Below are 27845 nucleotides of genomic sequence, written 5' to 3' on the forward strand. Positions count from 1 at the left end.
ACATGCATTTGATTAGGTCAATGCAGTTGATGTTCAGTTTGGATATTTTATAGATTTTTGAGAGGATAACATGGGGAGGGGAGAAGAGAGAGAGTTTTCAATTGTTGAAAGGACGGAGTTGGAGAATGTATCAGTGTAGAACCAAAACATTATATGGGTGATAGCAGGTGGGAAGACAGCTTCATTGAGTAGGTTTAGGCATGTAGTGCACTATTCAGAGCAGAGTAACAGAGAACATTGTAATTTTGCTGCCTTCCTGTCTTTTGAACTAACACAGTAGACTAGTAGTAGAAACATTTTGGTAGATAATGGGTTAGTGCCCCCTCCCTCTCTCTTGTGTTTAAACACCTAAATGTATGTGTGTGTGTGTGTGTGTGTGTGTGTGTGTGTGTGTGTGTGTGTGTGTGTATATATATATATATATGTAAACACACATACATATTTTGAACATTGGGCCTCACCAAGGCGATGACAAGTGACTGAGACCTTTGGAGATCTGCTGTACTTGAGAAGACCCGGCAAACCAAGTGAGACTGTAACTGGCCTATGCCAGTGCAGCATAACCAGCCCATTTAAGAGCACCCTTCAATCATTGGGCAATAAACTGCGCTTGTGAAGACCTGTTGAGGCAAGGCAAATGAAATCATTGTCATGGCCTATGACAGTACCACCTGATTGGCACCCATGCCAATGGCATGTAAAAAGCATCATTCGAGTGTGGTCGATGCCAGTGCTGCCTCATTGGTCCTGTGTCGGTGACATGTTACAAGCACCATTTGAGTGGGATTTGTTGCCAGTGCCGCCTGACTGGCTCCCGTGCTGGTGATATGTAAAAAGCACCATTTAAGCATGGTTGATGCCAGTACCGCCTGACTGGCCCTCATGCTGGTGGCATGTAAAAAGCACCCACTACATTCTCGGAGTGGATGGCATTAGGAAGGGCATCCAGCTTTAGAAAATTTGCGAGATTGTATTGGAGCCTGGCACAGCCTTCTGGCTTGCCAACCCTCAGTCAAACTGTCCAACCCATGCTAGCATAGAAAGCGGACTTTAAACAACAATGATGATGATATATATATATATATATATATATTATTCAATATCTATGCTGGCATGGTTTTGATGATAATTGTATAAAATTTAAGATACTCAGATATGCATACATACATTGACATATATACATTTACATGTGTGTGGGTATACAGGGAGAGAAAAGGATGTGTAATTTTTTTTTTTTTTTTTGATAACTGCTTTAGCTGTTTTACACTGAGAGGAACGTTTAAAATGTTAGTATTTAGCAACTTTATCATTCCAGATTTGTAAACTGTGCATTAATGTAATATGCACTTGTTCCTTGTAGGGGGCTCAACAACCTTTCAGAGTGCAATGTTACTGTTATTTAATGTACATGCATTTGAATTTCCATACTTACTACTGGAACTGAATGGCACAACCAGAAGTAGTGTAAATAACTGTACAGATAACACATACAACTGTAACTGAATTGAAAAAGGCTTGGAAAACAACCAAATTTTTTATAGGATGCTATTTAGAGTTGCAAATGGGAGAGCTGCTTTTCAATGAGCTGAGCTATGGCTATTGTAGTGAGAAAGGAAAAGTTGCATTGTGCATTCCCTTATTTTAACACTATGATTATTACTGGACAGGTGAAGCATGACCAAAATGTAAAGGAATTTCTAAAAGTCATCAATCAGAGACATCTGACACTTAACTAAAAAAGAATCATGAATTCCATTAATGTCACAGTTCTAGTACTACAGACATGTGATTAGAATATTACTGGAAAGAATTGCTAAAACAGATTCTTCAGATTGAGCCAACCGGTAGGAGATCTAGGGGTAGATCAAGAGTGAGTTTGTTGGATAATATCCATAGCCTCAGCTAGATGCACTTGGGAATCCAGCCAAGAAATCTAATGGTGGTTGCTTCCTATAGAACCTTATGGAGGAATAGTGGCAGAAAAGATGGATGGATGGATACTTTGGGGAATGACATCATTAGGCCACATCTGTAGAGGTTCCATCCACTAAAAGAACTTCCAACTCCAGAAAATTCACAATCCTTAAGAAGGGCACTCAAGATGTATTGATATTATGCTGAGTGGATTCATGGGTTCTCTGCTAAAATCAACTGTTGACAAACACAAAAATGTTCCTATTAGGAAAGTAGGTTCTGAGAGCCTTTAACTTGCTAAAGAGAGAATTGGAAGTAACCACCCTGCATTTAGTGGATGAAAGCTTACTCTTTGAGATAAAGTGTGATGCATCTGATATGACTGTTTTTACTGTCCTAAACCTAGGAGGATGGCCTGTAGCGTTTATGTCAAGGGTGCTGTAAGGAAATGATTTGTACTTCCACATTGTAGAGACAGAAACAACAGTGCAAATATCGAGCCATTATCTGGTATGATGCCACTTTGCCACAGTTACTGACAAAAAGTCAGTGGCCTTTATGTTTGATAATAGAAGGTTTACAAAGATAAAGAAGGCTAAAATTCAGGAATGGGGACTAGAACTTGCAGAATTTAGATACACAATGTAATATTGCCCTGCTAGTGAGAATATGGCTCCTGACACATTTACTTGAGTATACATCTATTAATTTTTTACGATCTCCATGTTTGCTGACATCCACGATGGAGTATATCATCTATAGATATGTTGGTTACTACATTTTGTAACAGCAATGAATCTCCTCTTCTCTGTAGATGTGAGGAAGTCTTGGTCTGTGCTGAAGTAAGACCTCTGTTCATCCTCCTCCAGTACTCTTATCAAAGCAACAAAACCTGTGGAAAAGCTTAGATTGGACTTCAAAAGATCTTGCCCTACTATTTCATATAATTCATATTTACTTATGATAGTTGATGAATACTTGCATTTCCCATTTGCTTATTTTTGTCCCAACATGCATGCAACAAAAGTGTTCAGATGTTCAGGTCTCTTGTTCAACTTTTGTGGAATGCCAAATTAAATACACTCTGATCAAGGCACTTTCTTCATGTCTAAGGATTTACAGGATTATCTCTTCCAGAGGGGATTTGCATCAATTCATACTATTCTGTATCACTCTATTGGAAATGGACAAGCAAAAAGATTCAAAAGTACTATATGGAGGTACCTGTAGAGAAGTATTGGGAATTAGTGCTTTTTCAGGTACTACTCTTCTAAAGATCACTATTGTCTCTAGCAACAGTTGCTACACTCCATGAATTTTTCTTTGCATTTCAATGCCATTCTTCTCTGGAAATTCAGTGCCCTCTTGGCTAATGACTAGTACTCCTCTGAAAATTCATGTGGAGCAATAAAAATGAACCATTAGTAAATCAAGTTGAACTACTTGACCGTAATCCAACTTACACAAGAATCGGGTGTCTAGATGGGCAGGCATCTACTGTTTCTGTTCATGATTTGTTATCTTGTCATGAACACCCTACAATCTCTACCTCTCTTTTGTGGAGCAAAATATAAACCTGATGGTATAAGACCCAAGTGATAAAGACGGTATAACATGCAATCATGTGGAGTGGGGTGAAACAGCAACTCCACAAGAACTAAGGAGATCCAGTTTTGTATCCAAATCTCCTAATCATGGGTGGGAGTATCCCATAAAATTGTTCCTAAGCGGAAAGAGTGTAATATTACTATTATTTAATGTATGTATGTATGTGTGAGTTTCCATATTTAACAAGCGGAAGTAGTCTAGGTAACCATATAGATAACACAATCACCTGTAACTAAACAATTGAGTTGAATAAACCTTGGAAAACAGCCATTAAGTTTTTCGTTATTACACAGAGCTTAAATATTCAAGAGAAATAAGCAGGTAGATGGTAGGCAGAATGCTAGTTGAAGATGTGGTGCGTGTTTCCATACTTGAAATATATACTGTTAAAGAGAGAGATGCTATTGTGTTTTAGAGCATTCAATTTGAAGGTGATAATAAGAATACTGATAATAAAAATAGTGTTATTTGTGGGCTTAAGTAATCAATATTCAGAATGGCCATGGCACTTGGACTCACCATAGCCTATTGTTAAAAGCAATCTGCATTTCCTGTAAATCTGAAAGCTCAACAAGAATGTTTTTGAAAGCATCAGGCCTGGCTGACTACCTAGTGTTGAACAATCTCTTCATATCTGTTAGATGAGAGTTCCCATTGGATAATGCAGTTGAAAGGAAACCCTACTGATATGTAGAAGCAGACAGATTGTGCAGACTTCGAATAAAACCAAAGTAAAATGCTACTTCTTTAAAAATCCTACAGCACATTGTCTGCCTAAAGTCAGTGAAAGGGCAACATGTGATGCATTCTAAAAGCTGATTCAGTTATTTAAGCCTTTCTTGCAGATCTTTGTGCATCTTGTTCCTTGTTGTTAGAATTCCCTTTACTTTGTATAGTAAAAATTAGAAGCAATATCTTGATGCATAATATGATTTACATTTCTTAATATTTTTTTAATACAGATAATAGATTACATACTTGAATAATATATCATTTTCCAAAAATTCTTTGCTCATAAAGTGGGAGCAAGTCTTAGAAATGTTGGGTTCGTCGCATATACTACATTTTACTACTATACTAAACTGTCATGGGATATGATGTATGTCTGATTTTTTTTTCACTCACTGTAGTACATATATTTACATTACTATTTTCAATTTTATTTAATTTTAATAATAAAATATTTTGGATGATTTTTACATTATTATGCTGAATGAAAATAATTGTACACTGGGGAAAAAAAATTTCTCTTGATTATTCTTTTATTCTTTTACTTGTTCCAGTCATTTGACTGTGGGCCATGCTGGAGCACTGCTTTTAGTAGAAGAAATCAACCCCAGGTCTTATTCTTTGTAAGCCTCGTACTTATTCTATTGGTCTCTTTTGCTGAACTGCTAAGTTACAGGGATGTAAACACACCAACATCAGTTGTCAAGCAATGGTAGGGGGACAAACACAGACATACAAATATACATGCACACACACAACCACACACACACACACACACACACACACACAACCAACAGGCTTCTTTCAGTTTCTGTCTACCAAATTCACTCACAAGGCTTTGGTCTGCCCAAAGTTATAGAAGACACTCGCCCAAAGTGCCATGCAGTGTGACTGAACCCAGAACCATGTGGTTGGGAAGCAAACTTCTTACCACACAGCCACAATTTTTCAAAGAATATAAATACAGTTATATATTACGTCATTGTATTCTATCAGCACTGATTTATAAAAAGGAAATTTAATATCTTAGATACAATTCAGGCTCAAGGTACCAGCAGCTTGAGCATTATTCTCATCTACAAATTGTGAAGTGCATATAAAGATAAAAGTCGGAAATTTTGTATATTTGTGTATGTGTGTGTGTGGGTGTACATATATATAAATCAAGAGAAAGATAAATGATAGAAAATAGAATCAACTATATTCTTTATTTAAAATCACTACATTTGTTTCAGCACTTTTTACACTTGTATATTGGTGTGATGTTGTGTAATCATTACCATCCATCCAAGGTGCAAAATGTGCTTCCTGAGATGATTATTTAAATAAGTCCTTTGTAAAATCCTTTCACTCAGTGTAAGACTGCCATTCTCACTTTGAGTGAAATGATAGTAGGATTTACAAAGGACTTATTTAAACAATTACATGAGGAAGTGCATTTTATGCCTTGGCTCGATGATAATGATTACATAACATCTCACCAATGTACTACATGTGCAAAAATGTGCCATAACAAATGTAATTTTAAACAAAGTATATCATCTGTCATTTATCATTTATCTATTTATGGATACTGTGAAATTTCTGATGTATATCAAGTTGCAAGAACATTTTCATTTTATGATGACATCAGGTAGCCAATAACTGCGATTTAGCTTTGCATAGCATACTACAAGGCTTTTACTCAAAACTTATTTAAGTATATATATATATATATATATATATATATATATATATATATATATATACTTAAATAAGTATATATATATTTACGGAGATGCACTTGCATAGCAAGTGACCTGATCTGAGATCGTGTGCTGGAACGAAAACAATTGCAGCGTGGAAGGTGTTTATAAGCCATTTAAAATAACACACAAAATCCGTTAGATTCACTTCAACATTTAAATTTAATTTGTCAAAATATTTTCGTCGCTTTGAGACCGCAACCTGTTCACTGACAAAATATATGCAGCACAGAATTTTGTCAGTGAACAGGTCGCGGTCTCAAAGCGACGAAAATATTTTGACAAATTAAATTTAAATGTTGAAGTGAATCTAACGGATTTTGTGTGTTATTTTAAATGGCTTATAAACACCTTCCACGCTGCAATTGTTTATATATATATATATATATATATATATATATATTCTTTTACTACTTTACTTGTTTCAATCATTTAACTGCATCCATACTGGAGCACAGCCTGAAAGGGTTTTAGTCAAAGAAATCAACCCCAGGACTTATTCTTTGTAAGACTAGTGCTTATTCTGTCTCTGTTGTCAAACCACTAAGTTATGGGGACGTAAACCCACCAACATATCGTCATTTAACATCCGTTTTCCATGCTGGCATGGGTTGGCTGGTTAGACTGAGGGCTGGCAAGCCAGAAGGCTGCACTAGGCTCCAATTTGATCTGGCAAAGCTTCTACAGTTGGATGCCCTTCCTAATGACAACCACTCCAAAAGTGTAGTTGGTGCTTTTTATGTGCCAACAGCACATATATGACGAGCTTCTTTCAGTTTCTGTCTACCAGATCCACGTACAAGGCTTTGGTTGGCCTGAGTCTACACTAGAAGACTTTTGCCGAAGGTGCCACACAGTGGGACTGAACCTAGAACCATATGCTTGGGAAGCAAGCTTCTTACCACACAGTCATGCCTTCACCTATATAGCAATTGTTTCCTCATCATAGATTTTTGACTGAGCCAGTGTTAGAAGTCATTATTATTATTATTATTCTGAATTAAAATCCTATCAGGGTCAACTTTGCCTTTCATCCCCCCCCCCCCCCCCCCCGCTGGACTGGCTCTTGTGCGGGTGACACAAGGTTTTTCGAGCAAGATGAGCGTGGCCGTTGCCAGTACCGCCTGACTGGCCTTCGTGCGGGTGACACGTAAAAGCACCCACTACACTCTCTGAGTGGTTGGCATTAGGAAGGGCATCCAGCTGTAGAAACTCTGCCAAATCAGATTGGAGCCTGGTGTAGCCATCTGGGTTACCAGTCCTCAGTCAAATCGTCCAACCCATGCTAGCATGGAAAGCGGACGTTAAACGACGACGACGACGAGGGATTGATAAAATAAAATACCAATCAAATGTTAAGATTTATTTAATCAACTAACCTCCTCCTCTCAAGAATCACTGTCCTTATGTCCAAATTAGAAACATTGTTATTTTTTTGTTCATATTTGCTACAAGTAGTGAATCTTAATACACATATCTTCTATTCTTTTTTTTATCTCTTTCTGTTATTCATTATGATTGTAAAAGTCCTAAATGACTCTGTATACTCTATATACTCTATACTCTATATACTCTATAATGACTCATTCAATATCACTATTTTGCCAATTGTTGTTTTATTCTTCGACTTTTCACATGTTTACTTCTTAATCATTAGATTAAGCATAGTTTAGAAGACCAGATACCTTGTTTATATCTTCAGAAGCGATAAAGGTAGACTTTTGTTTTTCATCAAAGCCTTATAATAGTTAAATGATAGTTAAATGAACACAGAGTTAAGTTTATAATCAGTTCCAGCTTATAAATAATTGATAACAGAATTAAGACAATAATATAAAAAGTGAAGAAAATGAGTCTGCCTGAAATATTCATTTCTTAAATACTACAGATCTAAGACTTGACATTTGCATACAAACTGCTTCTCCATCTCAACATACTTGATAATGTCAGTTGAGCAAAATCATTGCCATAACCAATCATCTTAAATGTTTTGATATTTCAAGTATGAAGCTGTGAAATCATATGTGAAATCAACCTGTCATGCAAATATTTTTAGTTATTTATACAATTTCTTATGTCATAATTGTTAATTAGTTGATAGTATTAAGTACTTAGTTTTTTTCTTTTCTCTCTACTGACACTGGCATGGCTATGTGCTAAGAAGTTTGCTTTCTAGCCATGTGGGTCCAGTCTCACGGCATTGTAGCTTGGGTAAGTGTCTTCCATTATAACCCTGGGCCACTCAAAGCCTTGTGAGTGAATTTGGTGGGCAGAAACTGAAAGATGCCTGACATATGGATAAAGGCTGGCAAGGAAACATTTTGTTTTATCACCATAATATCTTGATAAGTATATTATAGGTTTATTAAGTCAACACTGTGTCCTACATTTTTCAGGTGACGTTTCTAGATTTTCTATAGAATTCAGAGCTAGTATGTAAGTTAGGATGTTTCATAAACAAATATACCCAAGTAAACAATGCAATCAAAGACAGAAAAATAGGTAATGGGTGTATATTCTTATTTCAAGGATTCTTGTGCTCATTCATCTTAATAGTGTTTTAGGGGTAATCAAATGAAATATTGTTTGCCTTACAAGCAATTAGATATATGTACCAGTTGCCAGAAATGTGTTTAATATGCAAATTGGCTTATCCAATTATGTTACACCATTAAGCTTAATGGATATTTAAAGAATGTGTTCATGGATAGTTGGAAGGTTGAATGAGGTGCTGATGAGAGGACAGTAGTCATTGAGATGTGCATATACATCCATTACCTATTTTTTTATCTTTGATAACATTTTTTACATAAATGTATTTGATAATGAAGCATTGCAACTTACAGTGCTGACTCTGAATTCTATAGAAAATCTATAGAGATTTCCTTAAAAATGAAATAAAAGCACCATTAACACATAGTAGGACACAGTATTGACTTAATAAACCTATAGTATACTTACTAGTGTATTATGGCAACAAAATGATTTACTGTTGCCTTGCAAACCATTAAATATATGTACCAGTTGTCAGGAGTGTGTTTAATATGCAAAATGGTCTATCCGGTTATGTTACACCATTAAGCCTAATGAGTATTTAAACAGTGTTTGTGGATAGTTGGTAGGTTGGATAAAGTGCTGATGAGAGGACAATCATCCTCAAAATATGCATATACACCCATTACCTATTTTCCTAATTTTTAATCTTTGATTGCATTGTTAACCTAAAAAATGTGTGTGAGAGTGTGTCTTTGTGATTGTGTTTGTCCCTCACCACTTCTTGACAACCAGTGTTTATGTTCCCATAATATAGCAGTTCAGCAAAAGCGACTGTTAGAATAAGTACCAAGTTTTAAAATAATAAGCACTGAGGTTGAGTCATTTAGCTAAAACCTTTCAAGGTGGTGCCCCATTATGACAGAAACAAGTGAAAGATAAGGTTATTATAGGCTTGCAATTCTAAAAAGACTGATGCTTTTTGTCTTGGTCATTTATCTGGGTAATTGTTTCTCCTAACATTCTGTTACATACTTGATTTGAAGTGATGCAATGTAAAATGCTTTAACCAGAGTCCATGTATATAGGTGCAAGAGCTTTCTCTTTAGGAAAAATTTTCACTTGGAATTTCATATCTGTGATGTAAAAGCACTCATTACTCTCTCGGAGTGGTTGATGTTAGGAAGGCCATCCAGCTGTAGAAACCATGCCAAAACAGACTGGAGTTCCGTTCAACCCATGCCAGCACGGATAATGGATGTTAAATGATGATGATGATTACATTATCTAATATGTTTTTTACCCGTTTTTGAGACTGTAGGATTTGAGGGAGATTTGATTACTGTTTATAGCAGGTCAGTGATTACATAGAAACTCCCACATTATTGTTTATGCTCCTAACTTTGAAGTGACAAACTTTTAAATGTGTAAAATATACTTAGTTAAACCGTTGGCAAAACTAAAAGGTTTCTCAACACCACTCAATCATGGTAAAATACTTGTACCATCAGTGATTTTCCAAATTTGGTGAAGAACCTGAATGAAACAATATCAGAAGAGATTTTTTCCTCTATAATGCATTTAGAAGAATTGCAACAACCTTTTCAGAAATAAAGTGGTTGGCATTAGGAAGAGCATCCAGCTTTATAAACCTTGCCAAAACAAACACTGAAGACTAACACAGTTCTCAGGTTAGACACATCCTATTGAACTACCCAACCCATGCCAGTATAGAACACAAATGTTAAATGATGATGATGATGACTAACAAAGAATTAAGTTGTGGGAACAAATACTGCACAGGATATTTTATTGGATAGCACTGGTTTAGGAGTTTCTTTGCTTATTGTTGCATCTTCTTCCAGTATTTAGTGACAAAATATGTGTGCATGCGCACACTCTTGTGTAGTTTCCATTTACTCTTACTCTCTCTTTTACTTGTTTCAGTCATTTGACTATGGCCATGCTGGAGCACCACCTTTAGTTGAGCAAGTCGACCCCAGGACTTATTCTTTGTAAGCCTGGTACTTATTTTATTGGTTACTTTTGCTGAACTGCTAAGTTACGGGGACGTAAACACACCAGCATTGGTTGTCAAGTGATGTTGAGGGACAAACACAGACACACAAACATAGACACATACTTATACATATATATACATATATACCACAGGCTTCTTTCAGTTTCCGTCTACCAAATTCACTCACAAGGCTTTGGTCGGCCCGAGGCTATAGTAGAAGACACTTGCCCAAGGTGCCACGCAGTGGAACTGAATCCGGAACCATGCAGTTCGTAAGCAAGCTACTTACCACACACTAAATTTTATTCTGAAAGCATTAGTTGATCTCAGGATACAGCAGAGACATATGTCCATTATGCAATGCACTGGATTAAACTCAGAAACACTTGGTTGCAAAGCAAACTTCTTAACTACACAGCCATGCCTCCATGCATAAAGATAATCAACATTCATTTTCTTTTTTGAACCAATCAAGACTGAGATTTATCCACATTGTTGTAAGATCTTTTCATTATAACATTCTTAAGAATGTTTTGCATTAACTCAATATAATAACTATGGAATCTTTCTCTATTTATTTAATCTCTGTTGCATTTTTCTATCAACTCAAGAAAATAGGACAGAATTATCCATTTTTAGAATTTTTTTCTATTTAGACATCAGTAGCCAAGTAGAATCTCTGTATGATTCACACATAATTATCCAGCAGTTTGGTTATTATTCTATAATTAGGTTGTATAAAATTTGTCAGCTGTAGTTTTGGACTGAGGCATTATACATCCATCCCGTCAATGAAACAGTAATTTCATTTCATGTATGATCTAAAGATTCTAAAACTTTTATTCTTTACAAAATTTATTTCTAGAATTCATTCATATTATACATTATATTACTGGTTTCTTGGTTTCCTAACATCTTTATATTAGAGAATGCATAGATTTCAGTCTCAAGTTTTTATTTTTAAAACTTGAAAGTAATCCTGTTCATAGTATTAAGAGATTAAATTAAAATATTTACTATTTTGCATTGGTGTAAATGAGCTGCCTAATATTTTTATTTTGTTTTTATTATTATTGAAATTCCTGTATTTATACAGTACACACTTCTGCTTTTTTATGCATGAAGTGTTTACTCTGTTTGTTCATATTCATTATCATTTCTATAATTATACATTTTGAAGACAAATTTGAGCAGTTAGCCCTTTCGTTACTGTATTCATTTTGAGATGCTCTGTGTTTATTTCAATTACTTCAAATATAACAAAGAATTTAGTAAAATAACTTAGTTATTATTCAGTTAGTGTTAGGAACATAAATTGTAACTAAGGTTTGGTGGAAGATTTTAATTCAGAACTTATGAAAACAAGACATTTATACTCAGAGCCAGAGCCCATTTCAGCCGGGTTGGTAATGAAAGGGTTAAGGAACTGTCATCTCTTCTACTGAGCTTAATTTCATACAAGTTAGTCAAAACTAACCTATAGATATTATCTCAGTTACAATTTTCAGTATAGATTTTGTTTTGCAATTTAATGTAAGAAACTGAGTCTAAAGCTCAAATTTTAGAGATTTTTTTTTCCTAGTTATAAGAACAAATTATAAAGCTTACCTTAGCTTTTATTATTAACATTGTCATCTTTGCCACTATCAGTACTCGTTTCATCATCATCAGTAACTTAACTTAATTATAGACTAAGTTAGTTTAAAACAAAATTGTATTATAGACTATGTGAAATTAAACTTCGTAGTATGAGAAACTATATGATAAGGTATGCAAATTGATATTTACTCATACCAGTCTTTCCAACTAAATAATTCATTTTTTCTAATTCTTAGCTGTTACAAATGATTTTCCTTTATAAGTAGACTACAGTATAAAATAAGATTTAGCTATGAACATAAAATACTTTTCTTGACCTAAAATTATATCTTTATCAGTTTAAATAAAATTTAATATATTGAAAGGTTTTCATTTTTGATCAAATATTAAATATTATAAAAGTGTATTCTATTCTCTTCCAGTGTATCAGTGTTTTGATTCTGTTGTCAAAAGGTTTTATTAGAAACTGAGTAACCTATTGTTACTAGGTAATTTTTACAGTAGAATGTCTTCATGTAAATTTTTTTTTATTCCATGTTAGACCATGCCTTCCCCAATGGATGCACCTCTCGATCAGGATGGATTTGTGCAATTAATCACAAAATATTTCATTGAGGATTTTTTTCTTTTTAAAATTATTTACATGCCTATTCAACCATTTCACATGACTTTATTCATTAAACTTACCAAAATTTCAGAACTTCTTATAACTTTCATCATTATATTGTTTTGTTTTCAGTTTGTTTAATAAAAATTCATCATAATGCTTTTTTTTTTTTTTTTTTTTTTGATGATAATGCCAGCTTCCAAATCCTGTTTTCTAATTAGGTAAAAATGATCAAAATTTAAACCTCTGTAGCATTTTTCTTCTGAAACAAATAACAAAATCAGATTCAGCATGAAAAATTACATTAATATACCAAATTTGAAAATTTTCACTTGATTTTTAAAATTTCAAAATCTGTGGTGGCAACAGAAGACCTAAGAGAGGTAGATAGGCAATTATAAGATGTGACACATGCATATACAAACACACACACACTCAGGTAATCATGAGTTGAAGACAGTGTCTTCTAAAGACATTCTGGAAGTTGGGTTATTTCTCACAGCAAATTATATTTTTTGATTACTAATAATCTTGGGACACAGATTTTGAAAATCAAATCCCTTTTTCTCTAGGGTGCACTGCTTCGGAACCTTTCCATGATACACACACACATACTCATTTATATAGTAGACATGAGTGTGTGTGTGTGTGGAGGCACAATGGCCCAGTGGTTAGGGCAGCGGACTCGCGGTCATAGGATCGCGGTTTCGATTCCCAGACCTGGCGTTGTGAGTGTTTATTGAGTGAAAACACCTAAAGCTCCACGAGGCTCCGGCAGGGGATGGTGGCGAACCCTGCTGTACTCTTCCACCACAACTTTCTTTCACTCTTACTTCCTATTTCTGTTGTGCCTGTAATTCAAAGGGTCAGCCTTGTCACATTGTATCACGCTGAATATCCCCGAGAACTACGTTAAGGGTACACATGTCTGTGGAGTGCTCAGCCACTTGCATGCATGCTAATTTCACGAGCAAGCTGTTCCGTTGATCGGATCAACTAGAACCCTCGACGTCGTAAGCGACGGAGTGCCAACACACACAATGAGTGTGTGTGTGTTTCTTTGTGATGGACAGAAGAAACATGGCATGTGAACAGCTGTTGTTAACTTACCAACCCCCTCTCTCCTTAAAGCTACGTATTCCTTACACCAACCTTCCTTTCCCTTCCTCAGCATTTTAAAAGTTACTTATGTGTATTGGTGCACACATGCATGTGTGTGTATGTATACATGTATCTGTATTTATATATTGATTTATTTATGTATGTATGTACACAGCATCTATCATAATATATTATGATGTATTTAGATTCTTTTACTTAACTCCTACCTTATCTCTCTTATTCAAGATCGATGCAACTCAGCCTGCACCTCACACTTTCCATATAACGACAGAATAAATAGCCAAACTATTGTCAAGAGTTTTACAAGTTGTAGGATTTAGTCAGCATAATGTTTTCTAATTCCTAAAATGCATGTTATACAGACTTGGAGTAAACTACTTTAACAATTATTGTTATTAGTGTTTGCCTATCAAAATTATCCTTTACTAAATATTTGGTCTTTTGGAAATTCAATTTTGCCCATAATACATTTTAGTTCATAAGTGCAAAAGTCAATGAAAAATTAGTCAGATAAGATATTAGCATTTTAAAATATATGCTCTGTTGTTCTTTAAAATACTTTTGATGTTATAGCAAATAAACTTTTAGGTTTTGGAACATCCACTGGTTAACTTACATTAAAATAGTTGATTTTATTAACAATATGAAATTTTCTAAGTATTTCACTTACCTGTATCAAGACTATATTAAAAACTGGTTTATGTAGAAGTGGTGCGTTTATTTTTTAATTTTTTTTTTTTTTTGTGTTTCTGTTTCATTAAAAATTGATTTCATCTCCTTTTCAGCTCCACTGAAGTAAAAACAAAATTAGTGTTATTTAGAATTTCATTAGTTGCACATTCCCCCACTCTCTGTAGGTCTATGAAAAAACTGTGCTTCAATTCATCAAAAATTAATTCCTTCTTTTTATTGATAATTTACTAATAAAATCATAGAACTTTTTTTCACCTTACTTTTTATACAACTTATTCTCACACTACTTCCCTAGATATTTATTGAGTTGTATTTTCTTTTATAGATGAAAGAGAGGATATTCAAAAGAAAACTTTTACTAAATGGATTAATTCACAGCTTTCAAAGGTATGTATTAATCTTTGGTTGGTTTATTATTGCTAAAAGTTTTAGTCAAAAAGCAGAGATTTTGTTAAGATGTGTCTGCAGGATTATTTACAAGAAGTATGCATGGTTTCTGCAATGTTTTTATCTGACTCTTTATAGTTGAAATAATAATCACATTAATGTATCACTGAATAATCAACTAAAATTTAATAATTTTCTAGATCTTTTCCAGTAAAACGAAGCTTGCAAAGTTTCTTGCATGTTTTTGAAGTCACCCTAAAATAGAGAAACTAGGGCTAACGAAAGCAAAGCATTAACTTTGTGTGTGTGTACACAAATATTTTCAGATTGTGTATAGTATTGAAACATAATTTATGGTGACACTTCTTCATGTCTGCCTATTAGCTAGCTACTCAAACATTAAGTGGTAGTCAATGATTTGCTACATAATTTTATGAGTAAGACTTACTAACTTATGTGAATGCAAAAGGAAAGGTTTAAATACATGAATTGTTTCAACTGTTCAGAACTTTTACCATAGCAGCTATATATATATATATATATATATATATATATATATATAGACAGACAGACATGTTCTTCATAATATATTAAGGCATCTAAACATGGAGTATTTCTCATTGAAATTGTTCAGAAAATGCTCAGTAAGATATTCAAATGAATTAATTTGAGTTATGAATAAAAGAGAATAAAGTGTATATTATACAAAACAGATATATATGTTATATTACCTTAAATCCAGGTCATAATAATATTTTAAAATACGTAGACATAGATCTCAAGATCTCATCAGCCGGGACATGAATGACTGAATATATATAGTGTAGTTCTACATATACACTGAATTGACTTAGTATTGTTTACAGTATTATTAATTAGGAATTATTTGTTGCAAACTTAACATTCTTTCGGGGTTTTCTTTATAATTATGTTTCAGTTGTGTGGAGGTGCAATGGCCCAGTGGTTAGGGCAGCGGACTCACGGTCATAGGATCGCGGTTTCAATTCCCAGACCGGGCGTTGTGAGTGTTTATTGAGCGAAAACACCTAAAGCTCCACGAGGCTCCGGCAGGGGATGTTGGCGAACCCTGCTGTACTCTTTCACCACAACTTTCTCTCGCTCTTACTTCCTGTTTCTGTTGTGCCTGTTATTCAAAGGGTCAGCCTTGTCACACTGTGTCACGTTGAATATCCCCGAGAACTACGTTAAGGGTACACGTGACTGTGGAGTGCTCAGCCACTTGCACGTTAATTTCATGAGCAGGCTGTTCCGTTGATCGGATCAACTAGAACCCTCGACATCATAAGCGACGGAGTGCCAACAATGTTTCAGTTGGTCTAGGAGGTAGGAAATAACAAACCCAGCAGAGGATAGAGATAACTACTCCCATGCTCAAATTTATCAAGATATTTTTTAAAAAGATCTGTTTTTTTTTTTAAATAAGTTGATCCAAATTTACTCTATAGCAATTCTTTTTTTGCTTCCTTTACAGTAGTTGTATTTGCTCTTTATTTATTTTTTTTTCAATAAAATATATTTAATCATTTCAACATTATTTCTTTATTAATACAAAAGGATTTTAACTTTAACTCCTATAATTAATTTGAAGTCTCATTACATTTTTTTTCTGACTGGATCAGGAGACAAGTGATATTTTATAGATATACTGACACCCTAATCACTTAACTATTGTGGATTCTTTCAAAGCTGTGCATTAAATAACAGAACCAGTCTTTTTCTCTTGGGCTATGTTGCATGGGAGTGCTTTCCATGTCTGTTTTATAAACATTCAGTACTTCTAAATCAAAGTCTAGAGAAAACAGATATTGCAACATTTTTAAAGGGAAAGTTAGATATATATTCTAAAAAAATTAATTATTATGAAGTTTTATTGAAATATATAAACAATTTAGCTAAGATTTTGTGGTTAGAATCACCTGGTTTGAAATTGTGATCCTTTGGTTTTAAGACCTAATTGTTTTCTCTAAGGCTTATAATTCCCCAAATGCAGTGAAATTTGAAGTCTTCCTTAAATGTATCATCTCCGTTTTTCAGTTAGCATCATTTTTTTGTGTCCATCTTTTGAACTAGCATAATTTCATTATCTTTACATTTGCATTTTAATTTTTGATGGGACTTTTGAGACAGTGTTTTATGAGATTGTACCCATCTTGATGTCATCATTTTTAATTGCTTCTTACAGTGTATCTATTGTTAAAAACCAAGATATTCTCAATGATGACATTGTTTTTGAGAATTAAAAACATTCTTACTTATTTGTTAAAAATTGAAAAGTAGTGTTATTTCTGGGTTTATGTTAAAATGCCTTTATAATGCTTTTCTTTTCACAAAAAAAAAAAATGTGATTTGGAGACTGTTTGGTTTAGACTACTGAAAGCTTCTTGTTCTGGAATCCAGTAGACATAAGCTCTTATAAGTAAGACACAAAGGATAAATCAGAAATGATTTCAGATTGGTTTTATTTATCTTTATCATAGATAGGAGGAAGAAATATTACTGATTATTAAAATTGTTTTTGATAATTTTTCAGACAAATTATGTAAAAGTAATAAAAAGCATCAGTTATGTTTTATTGATTATTCAGTAATAAATCTGAAGTGAAGTAGATTTTTGTGTTAACTTGAAATAGTTTTCTCATTTTTCTGTTAAATCTATTTGCTTAGTAATCTTAGAAATGATAAAGTCTTTTGTTACATTGATAGACTTTTAGAAGAATATTACTGCTGAGCACATTTTTTTATTTTGTCTGTTAGGATAAACTAATTTATCCTTTTAACTGATCCTTCTTAATACAATAAATATTTGATAGGTTGTCCTACAAATGCAACTGAATGTAGCTGCTAGCTTTCATATAATCAGAAAAGTCTACAATGAAACTTTTGATATAAATGACAGTTTTGATCTGACAAGGAATGTGAGATTCTGGATGTTTAATATTTAGATTCTTTTATTTCTATAATGCAACACAAATGTGTAGATGTATACAGCAAAAGCATCTTTAAATTGTTTTGTTTAAATCTCAAGTGTTACTTTCTCCATTTTCAATGATTTTCTCTTTCATGGAATTTGCTCTTACAAGTCATTAATTTGTTATTCAGTGTCCTTTCACACGTTGTCTAGTTTCCTACACTGTTTGGGATTAGACTGTTTTGCAACACAACAATTTTTCAGATTTCTTAAGTCTTATGTAATTTGGTATTTCTCAGTTTTAGTCTGATTGTATCTTCTTCAGTTTTACCTCTGTTATGCCTTTTGTACTGTCTTTGTTGAGGTATTTGGAAGTGTTTCTAGCTACACCCTGTTGCAAGAATATTTGTCATCAAGCATTGTAATTATTTGTACACAAAACAAGATTTCATCACTACTACAGTTCTATATTTAAGAGATGAGGAATTATTTACATTATTTACATTATCTACATTTGACGGATATTCGTCCTCATCTTGTTTGTTGTTAACACAACGTTTCGGCTGATATACCCACGGGCATATGGCGTAGTGGTTAAGAGCGCGGGCTACTAACCCCAAGGTTCCGAGTTCGATTCACGGCAGCGACCTGATTAATAATAATAATAATAATAATAATATGATAATAATAATAATAGTAACATCGATAGGAATGAGAACCCAGGTTCGAAATTTCCCCAAGACACCTGACGAAGGCTGGAGGGTATATCAGCCGAAACGTTGTGTTAACAACAAACAAGATGAGGACGAATATCCGTCAAATGTAGATAATGTAAATAATGTTCATCACTACTGTTGTTACCTTATTGATGTTGGAACCTTCTCTTTTTAAGATCATATAGGTTTTAACAACTGTATGCAAATAAATAAATAAATAAATAAATAAAGATGAGTCAACATAAGACACCTGGTGTAATTAATATAGGCATTGAAGTAGGCCTTAAGCTTAAGGCCTTTTCTATTTTAAATTCTTTTATGTTTAGCATTTTAGTAGGTGGTCTGTCTTAGATGAACAATTAAAAGGGAAAATAAGCTTAGATGGCATGCAAATTAGAATTTTGTTGTAAATAGTTTGCATGTGGTGATAGAGCTTTGAAATGAATTAGTAATTTGAATTCAGGTCTTAAAATGAGCAAGCAGTGTGTGGTGCATAGCTGAAAAACTGTCTGTATTGTCTTTTGGACATTACCATTGCCTAAATGGAAAAGGGGCTTGTGCGACTGTTCCAGAGATCAATGTTTTGAGTGTTAAGTACCACCTAGAAAGTCACCTTGCTCAGTATGTAGTTAAAGTGAAGGTTAAAACCATATAAAAGGGAAAAACTGAATACTAAGTACTGAATGCAAACTGTGGAATGTAAATGATACAATTGATGGGAATGTATTTAATTGCTCCACATTACCTTTCTTCTGAGTTAAATAAAATGAGTGCTTGGTTCCATGTATTCAACTAACATGTATATAGTCCAAAGGAGGAAATCTGTAAAATAATGGCACATGTGTATATGTGCATGTACTCATTTGTCTGCTGTAAGTTGAAGTCTACTGTGTTGCTACTATTCCAACTTTTATTGTTGGCAATCCATCAGATTGAGATTGACAAGCTTGAAACTGAAGGTAGTGGCAAAGAAACTTTGGTTTTGGTAAATAAGTTAACTAGCAACTTATATTGAGTACTATTTTGTTTATACACTGTGATACATATATATATAAACACTGACACACATATATAAACATTTTTGGTTTTTGGAAATATTTGATACAGCAGAGCAATTAATTTGTAATGCCCAATTCTTGTTACAATTCTTGGACTTCAAAAGAAGTACACATATACAATGAATACTTCTTTTGAAGTACACATTTTATGTATTTAATTATCTGTGAATGTATAATGTCTTTCAGCCAGCATGCATAATGATAATACTGTGGGATATTTCCAAGTATCCTGAATTGTAACAAAGAGTTTTTAAAATACCAATTTTCACCTTTGTTTCTTCTTTTTTTCTGTTTACTTTGTCCCCCTCCCCCTTCTCTGCTAAATAAAAAGCATGGAATGTCTTCATTTCTACTTTGAAGTCATAAGATTAAAATCTCCTTTACCATATTTAAATTTCTATCTCAATTATGTATTTCTAACAGAAATAAATTGTTTCAACATGAAAAGTTTCTTTGAATAACTACCTTGAATTCCTCTGTCAACAATTTTGCATCTCTGAGATAAATGTGCTAACACTTAGCTGAATGATTGTGTAGCTAATAAAAACTTAATTTCTTTATTTGGAAATATATGCATGTATGATTGTAGGAATGGGATCAGGATTAGCAATATATCAAGAATGCAAGTGTGTACATACGTAGTCTAAATAACTCTCTCATGTAACATATTTATAGTTATCTTTTTTTTATTTTATCATGACTTGCTAGTATACAAAGTCCCCAAACTTATCCAATGCTTATACTTTAATTTATATTATGTTTTTAACATTTTTACTATCTGAAATCTCTGCTACAGAGATTTTTCTTTCTCATGTAACCACTACAAATTAATCATTTGGACATTTTAAAGCAAAACTAACAGAAAAGATAATAAAAAATTATTTCAGCTTTGACTTCGTGTTATCTAGCATGCTTCTGATGAAATTGAGCTCATAAAAATAGATGAAGTTTAGGTTTATTTATGTGACAGTATTGCGATAAATTTCTTATGTTAACAGTTTCTGTTAAGTGTTAATAGTTGACTTGAATTTCACCAGATGCATTTTCAGGAAGAAATATTTGCATACAAAACACATTGCAAACTGTGTATACTATACATTCATATTAAGAAACTAAGCTTTTAACAGCTTAGATGTCAGTAAGAACATTGTGTAACTGTACCATTTTAACTACATGTCAGAATGTAGTTAAAAAAAAAGAAAAGAAAAAAGATTCATGGATAGTAAACCCAATTATTGCATGAACTCAGAGCTATTCAAACTGTAGAATCTGTTTTATAGGGAGCATACACATAGTTTTCTAATTCTGTAAAACAGTTCTTTCCGTTAGAATTCACAACATAAATCAAGTTTCATGTTAAGACTTGTATATAGTTTCAGTTATATATCTCTGTATATAAAAATTGAAATTTATATATCTGCATACATATGCAAGCATGCATGCACTCACGCACCTCTGAAGCTTACATAGCAGAACATGTGTGTGTACAGGGTGCATTAGTTTTTTAAGGTCATTTGTATGAATTTAGAAAATGACGCATAGCTCATCATAGAAAAGTTGCATATGAAAACAAATTAGTGCAAATAATCTTGAGAATAGTTTTATCACACCTATTCAATGAATTCATCATTAGCATCAATGGCTGCTTCAATATGGGATTGGAAGCATTGACATGCCCAAATCAGATGATCTTCATTAATTTGGGTCATAGTACTGATTATGGCAGATTTGAGAGATTGTATGATGTCATGGGGGTGTTGACTGATCTTTATCAACTATACCCCATACATAATAGTCCAGTGGATTGAGGTCTGGTGAGCTAGGAGAACATGATCATAGAGATTAGCATGCACCCTCTCTTGGGTTGTCCTAGCCTTATGAGATAGTGTAGAGTCTTGTTGGAAGTTGTATGATCTTCCATTGCATATTCAGTCTATCCAGGGCCTCACAGCTTTCCCAAACATCTGTGTAGTCAATGGCAATGACTCTTTAAGTTCTGTGAAAAAATATGAGGAGGTACAACATCTCTCTCATTGCTGATGACTCCCAAAACTGCCACAATTGCTGGGAACTTAGTATATGTGACTATTTAAACCGCATTCAGGTCTCTGCATAACCATCTGTCATTCCTTTGGTTTACCTTTCGGTCCTAATCGAAGTTTTGTCATCGATGAAAAATCAAAGCATTCCAGCCTCTTGGTATTTTAACTTGTTTAGCAAACACTTTACATGGATTGAAACAGACACTGTAAGTGATATTCAGTTACATCTATTATATGATGTTGAGACACCCACACACAAACTCTCTCTCTCTCGTGTGTGTGTGTGTCATAATCAATGTCATTTAATGTCCATTTTCCATGCTGATATGGATTGGACGGTTTGACAGGAGCTAGCAGGTCAAAAGACTGCGCTAAGCTCTACTGTCTTTTTTGGTATAGTTTCTAAGGCTGGATGCTCAGCCAGACACTAATCACTTTACATAATGTACTGGCTGCTTTTTACATGGCACCAGCAGCAAATAAGCCATGAAACAACTTACAAGATAAGACCCCTCAACTGAGCAGGGAGTAGCATTGAGGGAGGTGGGTTTGTGCCAGATGATGAGAGGTTAGAGTATGAATAGAGAGACAGAAAAAGGTGTCTTGCAGTAAAGGAGATACATAGCTATCTCAGTAGGAGAAGAGAGAGGGGAGAGATGATGATGAAGACATGACAGGTGGTGAAGGGGAAGGAATGTAGTGAATGAACACAGTTAGAGGGAGAAAATGTCAGGAAGATTTGTTGTGGAGAGGAGATTCAACAGGGATACAATGTTTTTAAGTTTGTGTGTGAAAGAAGAATGGGAAATATATGGAGTGGTGAACTCAAGTGAGGGATGGGGGAGATGTTAGGTGGATGGGTCTGGGTGTGGGTACAGGCTTGTCAGGAACAAATTGTGTACAGGGACATGGGTATGAACTGCATATCTTTATGGCCTCAATTTTACTTAGCTGGATGAGTCTTCTTAAGCACACTAGTATATCATCATCATCATTGTTTAACGTCCGCCTTCCATGCTAGCATGGGTTGGACGATTTGACTGAGGACTGGTGAAACTGGATGGCAACACCAGGCTCCAATCTAATTTGGCAGAGTTTCTACAGCTATATATATATATATATATATATATATATATAGTTTCAAATTTCTCAACCTAAGTGATTTTATAAAGTTGCTGAAGTGCAAATATAGCATTAAATAATTGCTCATAAACTATCAAGTAGAAACTACTTAAAGTAAGTGGACAAAATCACTCTCAAGAATTGAACCATGCATCTGCCTTGACTAGTTGTCCATGGCACCACTACACTAGAGATATACTGATTTTTAACTGTCAAATTAGAAGTTTCAATCTTACCAGGTAAAATGGATTTTACAAAGCTATTAGTTATAGCTACATTTGAATTAGAACAAATATGTAAAATGATTTACATATATACATACAATGCATCATCATTGTTGTATATCTATCATTGTTTGGGTTGGATCATTCACTATATTTTGGTGGGAACTACTCCCCTGGACAAGTCAGAGGACCACATTTCACTTGCATTTAAATTTGGGCTAAGGTTCTGTGATTGGCTGCCCTTCCTAATGCTAACCATATAGATTCTACTGAATTTCTTCCTCATTTTTTTTTTGTGGCACCAACATATAAGAGGTAGTCATATCCTTGATATGATTAAAAACACCTCTCAATTCCATGTCTCTACTCACTTGCAGTCTCTTTATGAAACAAAGTAAGAGGCTTGAAGGCTAGATGCATGAATGATGGTTTTAAGAGGGCTGTGTGAGGGAGGATGTCGGTCACTCAAAGCAATGTAATCAAGAGGGTGGGATGATGACAAGGCAGAGTGACTCAGGAGACAGTGATGACAGAGACCAAGGATGTATGGGAGAAAAGGAGCAAGAGTGTTCTGGGCACAATCATTCCTATGTAGCTTCATATACATAAACTTTCTTACAGGCCAGAAAGGTTGAGTGACGAGGATAGTTGAAGGGAGAATGGAAAGTAGGTGGGTCTTGTACCAATGAACAGTACAAATGAAAATGTCAGACAAGTGGCAGCATTAGTTACACTGGAAGCAGTGTATTATGGACAGAAGAGATCCATTGTTATCCTTAGTCACACTGGCAGCATAGTACAGTGAGATTAGGAAAAGAAGAGAATGATTGGGAGATGAGAAATAGGGTATGGGCACTGGGAGCATGAGAGATAAAGTCGAATGAAAAAGACATGAGTGGCAGTGGTGTGGTTGATAAACAGGTAAGAGATGTGAAGGGAAATGAGAAAGAGGAGTGACTGAGTGAGTTATATGTGATAGGGATATTACAGAGGTAAGAGGCTATCAGTGTGGGCAATCCTGTAAATTTGACTGTATTCAGATAAATATACATACACACATGTACATACAGATGTGCCTTTGCACACACATGCATGCACACACATACACATGATTTTAATGTTTGTTTTGCAAATCTTGGGTAGGTGGGTGCCAATCACTATCATTCTTTGCTATCTTCTCTGAGAGATCCAACAACATTCAGTTTCTCTTCACCACTTCATCTCAAATCTTCATTGCTCTCTCTTTTCCATAACCTCCTTTCACTCTGAGCATGTAACACTTCTTTATATAATGCAGTCTTCTCTGTTGCATACTACATCCGATTGCTCTTTTGTTCAGTTTTTCTCTCAACTCATTTGTGTTTTGTTGTTCATACACACTAGTGTTACACATCCAATAGAGCATGCTTGTTTCATTCTTTCTGATTTTCACAAATTCTCTGCATTCAAAGCCCCATGTCTCACTACCATGCAACCTTTTGTTGTCAACTAAGATAATAGCTCTCTGAACATTTCCAACCATTTCTTACTCTGGTTACGACACTCTCAGAAAACCAACCCCAACTGTTAATTAGGTTACCTAGGTAATAGAAACTGTCTATTATTTTTAGAGAACTATGTGGACTTTAGAGAGAGAGAGAGAAAGAGACAAACAGACAGACAGAGAGTGAATGTATAAGTGTATCATCATCATCATTTAATATCTGCCTTCCATACTGGTTATGATGACAATGATTGGATGGTTTGACAAAAACTGCCAAGTCCAAAGACTGCACCAAGCTCTGTCTGATTTGACATGGTTTCTGTGCCTGGATGTCCTTCCTAATGTCAACCACTTTACAGTGGGAATAACAAAAGCATTCGATAATATAAACATACATTCACAAGTGTATAAGATTTGATCATATTTTTATGATTAGTATCTTTCTTTTTATTTAAAGACTACTATGAAATTACTGTGAAATGTAGTATTGTTTTAAAGGGTGTAGACACATACCTCTCGGAGGTGTGTTAATGATTTGTCTTGTGTATAAGTTTGATGGAGTAATAACATCACCATTGCAAACAATGCTGTTTTTCAGAACTAATCTACATTTATTATTGGAGCAGTCACTCCTGGAAATAATATTATCTTGTATCAGATGATACAGTTTTTCTGATGCTATATATTTTCAAAATGAAATATATCGGTTCCTATCCAGTGCATGAAATTAACATCCAAGCTAGTCTTCTGTTGCAATGTAAATTCTTGCTGAAAGTGCATTAGTGTAAGAAAAGGAATTTCATGGAATTTCTCTTGAGATACATGATATCAAAAATGCTATTAGCTGTAAGTTTTATCTCAGTATTCTTTAAGACATAACTAGCTTTGGGTGTTCTTTGTGTATATTAAAGATGAATTCAAGAGGTCCCTGATTGTATCTAAGTAGAGATTTTCTGTGAAGAAAAAGTTATGGGCAAGATTTGTGGTCTGTATGATTGCAAAAGCTCCTCTCTCAATATTTGCGTAATAAGATTCAGTGTTGGTTTATATCTTCAATATAACACCAGTTGTTATAAAATTCCTACAATAAAATTCTTGATATAAACTGCTACTACTGTTGATCGCCAATGTAACATCTTTAATGGCATCAAATATATTCACAAAATTCTCAGCAGTAGCACTTATTAAATTATTAAAGGTCCTTTCTAAAGATTTGTCCAACCAAATTCAACATTATGTTTGTGCAAATTTGCAAATAGTTTGGCCATATCAAAATATTTTGACAAACATCATCTAGAAAAATTCTATTAGCCCTAAAAAAAAAAAAAAAGAATCCTTTCATTTTATTTGTGAATGTATGTAAATGTAAATTAAGCAAGAAGCTTGGTAAATGAACCTGAAGTTATCTATTCTCGACTAAAAACTCTGTTCTTATTTGGTCCAAAATTTTTGAGCAGCTAGTATCAATTTTGGCATGATAAAAATTAATTGGCTTGATAAAACAGGAAGGGAGGAGGGATCAAATAATATTATCAAGTAGCTAAGAGAGGACCTAGTTGACAGTTATATTTAGCAATGGGAGAAGTCAAAAGTAAAAGCTTTACATATTTTACAGCATGAGGGTCAGAGGCATAAGGTGTTCCAAATTGTATTGTACCAGAGAGAATGAAGACATTGCTATGGAGAAGTGTATACAGAATAATAGTGGTACACTTTCCCTTACTAACATGAAAATGAAAGAGGCAAGGAAATGCTACTACCAGAATTTATTGAATGAGGAGAATGTATGGGTGGAAGAGGAGATACTCCAATTGGACTCAACGAAGGGACCAGCCTTTGATGTTGATAGGTATATAGTTGAAAGCAGAGTTAAGGAGTGAAGGATAGAAAGAGAGACAGAAAGACAGTTAAAGACCAGAGATAATTGGTAACATACTAAAAGTATCTGGAGAAATAGGTCATGTACTAGCCACTCAAATAGTCAATTACACAATAGAGTGAGGTGTCATAACCAATAATTGGTAGATCAGTATCATCAGCTTCTACAAGGTTAAAGGAGAGTAATTACAGAAGCATTGAATTGACTACTGACTGCTCTCTTCTTTGTTGTACTCTCATCTATCATTCGCCCTCTCCTCTATCACTGTGCTTTTCTACAACAATTTTACCTCTATTGCATCATGCCACCTGTATACCAAGGGATAGTATTGGATCTGTCAGTATTCAATCTCCTCTCACCATCACCCTTCTTTATTGTTATCCATCACTCTCATACACATTTTCTTATCTATCTATTGTTGATCTTTTACATTCTCTTCTATCACACTTTCACTTTACTCCTTCCATCACCCTCTTCCCTTGCTATCACTTTTTCCTTGTCATGCCATCCATGCTGTTTTTCTATTCAGTCTCCTTACCAACATGTAGCTATCAATCACAGTTTCACTTCCGTTACTCCCTCCTCTATTACTTTCTTACCCCTCTCTATTTTTCTCACCTTATCCTGTCTTCTTTTATCCTATTTCTTCATGACTTGATCAATTTACCCTCCTGATCCTATTACCTTGAATGAATGGAAGCAACTTAGAGAATAGACTTGCTGAGAAGACAATCTCTCTGATGCTAGTACTATAATAAAATGCACCTAGTACACTCTGTAAAGGGTATTCAGCCATAGAATCCATGCTAAAAATAGAATGTATGAGTGAGACATGGTCCCTGATCTGTCTACCTGGGCAGTAACTCCAAATAAAAACTGACTTTGACTGTGATGAACCATCCAACCCATACTTGCATGGAAAAGTGGTTGAAAAATGATGATGCTGGAGAAACCTTTAATATTTTCTGGATCAAACATCCATCTGAAGAAACATTTTACTTTGAAATAGAAAATTATATTAAAAAATTTTTAAATCTAGTTACTGTTAGAGATAAATTTCTTCAGATTGATAGTCATGCCCTGTCTCTCAATGTAATCATGGTCCTCAGTAGTTGCCTTGAAATATATTTCATCTTGATAGGTTATTTTCTTATAAATATCCTCTTCCAAATACTTTAATGCTCATTGCATGGTACTTGGAGATTTTATGCCATAAAATATCCATGTCCTTCTGAACAAATCAATAGAGATCATAATTAATGGTATGATCACCTTAAAATCCCCTTGAATTTTAATTTGGTGGTATTCATTTCTGAGTACAAAGTGAAAGGTGGATTTAATGTTAGGGATAGTACCAGGCTATTCTTATAATTAAGATGTACCTTGTAATCACTACAAATTTGTAATTTTCCATTTTAGCTTTCATTCTATCACAAAAGGTGGCACCCACTTGCTACCACTAGGTGGAACATGCTC

General features: G+C 34.3%; 1 protein-coding gene across 10 annotated transcripts in view; it reads left to right on the top strand.

Moving 5' to 3' along the window:
* Positions 1-27845, top strand: part of LOC106873450 (dystrophin) — a 712951-nt gene that overhangs the window by 90988 nt on the left and 594118 nt on the right. For all 10 annotated transcript variants that reach the window (XM_089343243.1, XM_089343268.1, XM_089343278.1 and 7 more), the window contains one exon: positions 14856-14917. In XM_089343243.1, coding sequence (XP_089199369.1) covers positions 14856-14917 — 62 coding nt within the window. The remainder of the gene's footprint in view (positions 1-14855; positions 14918-27845) is intronic.

Source organism: Octopus bimaculoides, chromosome 2 (assembly GCF_046866305.1).
Source record: "Octopus bimaculoides isolate indiv1 chromosome 2, ASM4686630v1, whole genome shotgun sequence".
NCBI classification, from domain to species: Eukaryota; Metazoa; Mollusca; class Cephalopoda; order Octopoda; family Octopodidae; genus Octopus; species Octopus bimaculoides.